Here is a 6,406-nt window from a genome sequence, read left to right as displayed (position 1 = left end):
AAATAATATATATAATAGATTACAATCTGGTTTGTGATCTCAGAACCACGTTATCCCAGTGTTGATCAAATATAAAACACACAGTAAAAATATATTTGTATTACTAATAGCACTGCGAGACGACTGAAGTAAAACAACAATTTTCATCCCAAGGGAAATAACTAAAACTTATTGAGAAAGTAGGTTCACGTGACCAACTAGATTTGTCGTGATTAAATACCGGATTTGCATTGCTAAACTTTCGTGACTGAAATGTAGACGAGAGTCAACGATAAAATAAATGGTAAATCGGCGCATCTAGAGATCCATCTGAATCTGTTCACAGAAGGTCTTACACTTTAATTTGGACATATTAAAAGAAACATGGGAAATAATGATAAATAAGTTATATCAGATGAAAGTGACAAGTGCCCTCTAAAATCCGGGCCTTGTCCACTGTGAAGATCTAATGAATCGCTATTGTATCTGGGTCCATCTTGAAGCACTTCATGCATGTCTAGAGTTTAACACTGGCGGTGAAGGTACAACGATACAATCTTGTGGTTGTTATTGGGGTTTTTTGAACGACAACCAGATGCTGCAAACAGCCGTAAATTATACATCATTGTTGATTTTATGAGGTACTAAAGTATTAATGTTTGGTATTTTTCAGGTGAAGAAGTCATGGGGAATATACCCCGTCTATTTATGGAAAAATGAAACCCCCTCTCCCGTTATTGACTATATTGTACATCATGGGAGATCTCCTCAAGCTGGTTAGAGGTAAGTTATTTTTTTTACTTTTGACGATCAATGATTTATATATGTTAGGAACACTTCTAAGACACTGACCTGACCTGTGACAAGAGACAGACTGGATAACTTTTTCCAGCCTTCACACCCCAGCAGCAATCATTTGAACCTTTCTCATCTCCACAATCTGTATCATCCAGCATGTGATGATGTGAGGTGCTCTCCCAACTCAAAATAGATTCATCTCCTATTGGCCACACCCTGACACATGATACCTGGGAATCTATATTGCAGGGAATGGTTGTGACCAGAAATTCAGTTCTAAAGATATGAAATCGGGCAAGATATCATCCCCAAACTTTCCAGCACCTTACGCTGAGCTGACGACGTGTCATTATTTCTTTGAATCTATTGGTGACGGAAGGATTGAAGTTGAATTTGATTATTTTGAATTGGAAGGATTGGGCCCTGGAGACAGCACGTAAGTATGAAACTTCACAATGTCTTTGTCTACGAATCAACTTGATGGAAACTAAAGAAGGCTCCGTTTGCTATAGGCTGCGGACATACCATGACACGTGAAAAACGAAGTAGGTTCGTTGCCTATAACGTTGTCTTTTTTTAGAGCTGAGATTTACAAACGTAAATGACAAACTTGGAAAATGTTGTACATTACAAAATATTTAGTATACATTTAGTAGTCAACAGTAAATTTTCACGTTTCGTCTTTCTCTTTCCGTAATCAACGCTACATCATACATACTCCAGGGAAAGTAAACTTAAACCTATTTCAAACTGTCTGATTGCGACGATACTTTATGAAAATAATTGGTGTATAGGGATGGTGTTTGAAATCCCCGGCGATGATTGAAATATTGAAATTTCTGATGAAATTTAATTACGAATTACAGTTAACAATGTAAAAAATATGTTATTTCTCATTCTAAAAGTGTATCTGAAAGACGAATATCAGCAAATTGCGTGACTTGATCATTTCCAGTCTGTTGTTGTGAAATATGACATTTTAAAATCCAGACTATAAAAATCAATCAACAATTAATGACCCCGGCAGGTACACTTCTTAAATGACGGGCGCTATCTTTATAGCTTTTTAGTTTTATCTACTTACAGCTGTAGCAACTGCTGGACAATAACTCTAGGTCCCATGTGCTACAAACCGCACAGATCCATTGACAGGTCAATACTGAAAAGAAGTTTCCTATGATTTTCTCATTGCGCTCTGCATAGAAATTGGCATTGCGGGACGGTCTTGGCATAAAATCCATTCTACTAATGTTTTATACGTTCCTTTTCAGTTGCAGATTTGATTATATAGATGTATTTAGCGTCGATAAAATGGGCTACAGAACACGTTTAAATCGTTACTGTGGGAAGAAAATACCTCCGAAAATAATTTCTGTCCAACCAAACCTCGAGATAGTCTTTGTCTCTGATCATACAAAAATTGCTTCCGGTTTCTCGGCGCACTTCACCTTCTTAGATGACAGTAAGTACATGTATATATATATAAATATGCTATTTCTTACCGAAGCATAATGTTTTGTGAAATGAGAATGTATATTCTTGGTCAATCATGAACAGGTGTAAGGATGCTACAACAAAGACGCATTCTGCCAAGAAATAATCTTGTAACCCGAATGTAACTTTAAGGTTTTTCGGTTTTTCAAAATTTCCTTGTTGGCTGTTCAAAGGAAATCTGGGAATTTAATGGTTTCTACCATGCTGGGTATGTATTATACGTGTAATTTCTGCTATAAATAAAGCTAGTATTGGTAAGCGTTAGAATTAGAATAAAAAGTGCATATAAGGTTGATTTTCAGCAAGATGAAATGTAGACTTATCGGCATATAAACACTTTTAATCAATACCATGTATTCTACTGAAATTTAATTTTAATTTTCTGTCCTTGATGATTTTTTTCTTTGCGTCTTGCAGGTTGGCGTCCATTTCGTCCATCAACACCTGGCTGTGGGCCGGAAATACTCAGCGGCTGGGGAGGAGTGATTACTTCCCCTGATTTTCCCGAACCATTCCGTGGTGGTACTGAATGTACATGGTTAATTAAAGTTCGCGAGGAACAGCAAATTATTGTAAATATTATCTCGCTTGATTTAGGTCAAACTTGTAAGTAGCACTTGGTGTTTCTTTTTCACTTCTCTTGGTATCATCAGAATAAGACAGAGTTTGAAGCCTTGAAACCAGAAATAGTGAGGGTCTTCATTCGCATTCGGCAATCTATTCGATTCCGACTGAGCTATTTCACTGTAATTGTCAGGTAACTCGAAGAAAGCAGTTGATCTAGTTCTGAGATTTTGTTCTCAAGTTCTACTGATTAAACATCTAGGCTGTTATTGCATTCGAAATTCAAATACATGCCGCATCCCCATCGAAGTAAAGTTAAGTGAACATACAGGGAACAACATGTGAGGTTTGGCTACCCTATAGCCTATTAAGATTGCACTCAAATTTGCATTTCTTAGTGTTAAATTTTTATTCGGGTGCGTGTGTTCACATCTCAAATCTCACTAGTAGGAATAATAGATTTAAAAAAAGAGGCTGAAGACATTTCCTCGTTGAACGCTCATTTAACTCTAAACTCTTTTTGGCTCTGATTAATTTCAGGGACGTCCTTACTATCTTCAATGAAAATTGTTGTTCTAGTAAGAAAATCTATGTCAACAAACCCAATTACATTTCATTTTACATTTTTAACTCATCGTGCATTTATAAATCAATTTTCAGCCGAAACGTGTAAAGATTTTAAGTTATTGATATACAATGGTTTTGCTACTCCCGACATGTTACCAGAGATTTCTATGTGTGGACAACTGAATGATTATTCTTCCAGTCGAAGACAATTTCTCTCCCATTCTTCCCGAGTTGTGATTAGGTTTGTATTTTTTCAGAACAAGAATTGCCTAAAATATATCACTTTGCACATTTTTAGCTGTTAAAATGTTTGCAAAATTTATTTCAAATAAATTGACATCAATATTTTTATTTGATAGTGTTAAGTTTTCTCTCAAATGACATTTCTGAATTCTTAGCTGTCATCATTTATCATTTATATCCCAAGTCTGCAATTCCTTACTTATATATAGAATCAAATAAGCACAATGACAGTGAGGGTGAGGTAAGATGTTAACCGCTTGTACCACCTTTATCATCATATCTTCCAAAATTTCAAAATTCATCTTATCTTGAATTGGATGCTTTTATTATTGTATGGTGTTGATATGTATATTTGATCTTGGAGTCTCTTGAAGTACATTTTTCTGTTTAGATTTGTAACAAGTCAAACTAATGTAAATCATGGTAATGGTTTTAAAGTAAGTTGGACGGCAGTACAGATGCCGGAAGATGGTAAGTTTATGGCCGCTAATTATGTCAAAATGTTATTCTGACATTCAGATAGATTCGACTTGAAGTGGTTGATTATATATCCGATTTTTGATTATATTAATCGTAATTTTAACTTCTTTTTAATTCTACCTAACATCTCTAACCCTCGACCTTATTGATGATGTGCCTGCACAACTAAGTCAATGGAAATGTGACCGAATTTATTGTCGGGCATAGACAATTTTGCACATCCAGGTCAGACTCCCGAGCAATCCGCTATATTTTTAGGCAATGTAACTAGTAATTTCTTTTTACTGTATTGTAAAGTAGACTAGACTGCTGATCTTCATGTTTTGACTTAGATGTGTATGGATATCTTTTCTTGACTAAATGATTGTTGTATTTTCTTGTTTATGATTCACAAAATATTTGTGATGGATTGTGTAGACTTATGCCAATGTTTTAGGTCCCTGTGGTCAGTTCCAATGTGGCGGGGGTAAAAGGTGTATAGATGATATGAATTGTGAACCATCACCTAAGTATTGTATACACAGATCCTTGAAATGTGATGGTGTACCTAATTGTGGACCTTTCGATGACAGCGATGAAAGAAAATGTAAGTAAGGAGAATAGAAAAAAATTCAGTTGAAAGGATTTTCGAAATTCGGTCACTTGCAGATTATGACTGCCAATTCTTATTAGCTTTGCATATACTTTAGATTCTGAATTGGCTAGTACAATCGCAAAGTTACATCGGGTGTTTAGGTAGGATGGTCATGCCCCGACACTTGCTGACGTTAATAATGGTTGTGCCACTCGAACTAGAGATGTTTCAGGGAATACAGCTGATATTTTATTGTTCGTGAGTCTCTGTAACAGTCGAAGACTACCAAGAAAACTTCAGTATAACTTTTTTTACACTGTGTCATCTTACAACTGATGCCAAGATTTAAAAATACTAAAATCATGTATTATACTACTCGAATTTAATTTGCAAACAATAAACAAATGTACATATATAAATATATCCTCAGCATTGTCTGAGATACCAGAACATTTTATTGTCATGTTTTTTGTTTTCAGGTCCAAGGGAGATAATAATAATGACAGCGTCAATTGCCATTCCAAGTCTAGCTATTATATTATTGGTAGTATTAGTTATTTATTGTTATCGTCGTAAACGAGTGAAAAAATCCACATCTCAGGAACAACCATTGACTACTAGCCATAGGCAAATATCACGTGACTCCATGGCACCACGAGGTGGACAGTTAGTGATGCATACCAGCTTTATAGACGTTAAACCTGTAGAGGAATCAGATCCGGAAATTGATCCAGATTCTCTCCCTTTACCTTCACCTCCACCGGATCTAGAACCAGTGCCATCTTTGACAATGGACACACCATGTCCGCCCCCACCACCCCCAGTGGCTATCGCCACGCCATCCCCTGTTATTCCAATAGATAATGGTTTTATGCCAACGGAACCTAAGACAAAGTCAAGTTTGAAAAAAGATTCGTATTCTGTTAGACCAAAACATATAACGTACGAAGATAAAAATGTGATTATTGCTGAGATATGAATGTTCTATTTTTGCAATTCGAGAATATATCGAATAACACGTTAAATCAGTGTTTGCTGAAATAAATGGCAATTTCGGTGAGTGTGTTTTGAAAAAGTGATTTTTGTGTACGGAAAAATGTAATACAACCACATTTTTGTGACAAAATGGCATAATATTTCTAACATTAAAAACTTATGGATCAGATGCTTGTTTTTTTAAGAAAATTCTGAAGCGGATGTGCTAAGATATGATTGTCTTCGTCAGAAAGTATGAGCGAAAATATTCCTATTGAAAAACAGTCGATTTTAATCATCGAATACACACGAGTTGTAGTTTATATTCATGGTTTAGTTTGTGACAGTAATGTTTGTGTAAATAGTGCGTACGTATCTTGTCGTGGTGTAACATACAATAAAGTTCGGCATAATAGGAATATACAAGTCACAAGTATAAATATATATGATTCATTGTATTGTACGAAGTTACATCCATAAGAGGAGGCACGGTTTTAACGACGATGCATTATGTTATATCAATTTAGAATTCATAATCAGACCAACTTTGTGTCCATTTACTACATTTCATTTACATATTATATATATCGTTTTTGTGACACAGGCCTATTGCAAAACACAGAAGACTTATGCACGTAACTATTTTCGAAATCACTTACAATATATGTAAGCTTTTATGTGTATGTTTGAACGTTAATGACATGTCTATTGGTGCCAGCAAGACGGATCAGA

General features: G+C 35.4%; 1 protein-coding gene across 1 annotated transcript; it reads left to right on the top strand.

The window, feature by feature from the left end:
- Positions 1-734: 734 nt before the first annotated feature.
- LOTGIDRAFT_154773 (hypothetical protein) lies at positions 735-5,678 on the top strand (the record flags this gene model as incomplete). Its single annotated transcript, XM_009063972.1, has 8 exons — positions 735-762; positions 1,027-1,213; positions 2,049-2,239; positions 2,689-2,877; positions 3,496-3,643; positions 4,037-4,116; positions 4,562-4,711; positions 5,179-5,678. The coding sequence occupies 8 exons, from the start codon at positions 735-737 to the stop codon at positions 5,676-5,678; spliced, it is 1,473 nt and encodes a 490-aa protein (XP_009062220.1).
- Positions 5,679-6,406: the final 728 nt, after the last annotated feature.

The sequence above is a fragment of the Lottia gigantea genome (genome assembly GCF_000327385.1).
Source record: "Lottia gigantea unplaced genomic scaffold LOTGIsca_6, whole genome shotgun sequence".
In the NCBI taxonomy this organism is placed as follows: Eukaryota; Metazoa; Mollusca; class Gastropoda; family Lottiidae; genus Lottia; species Lottia gigantea.
Note: the sequence above shows the minus strand (reverse complement) of the source record. Positions and strands in the feature narration are given on the sequence as shown.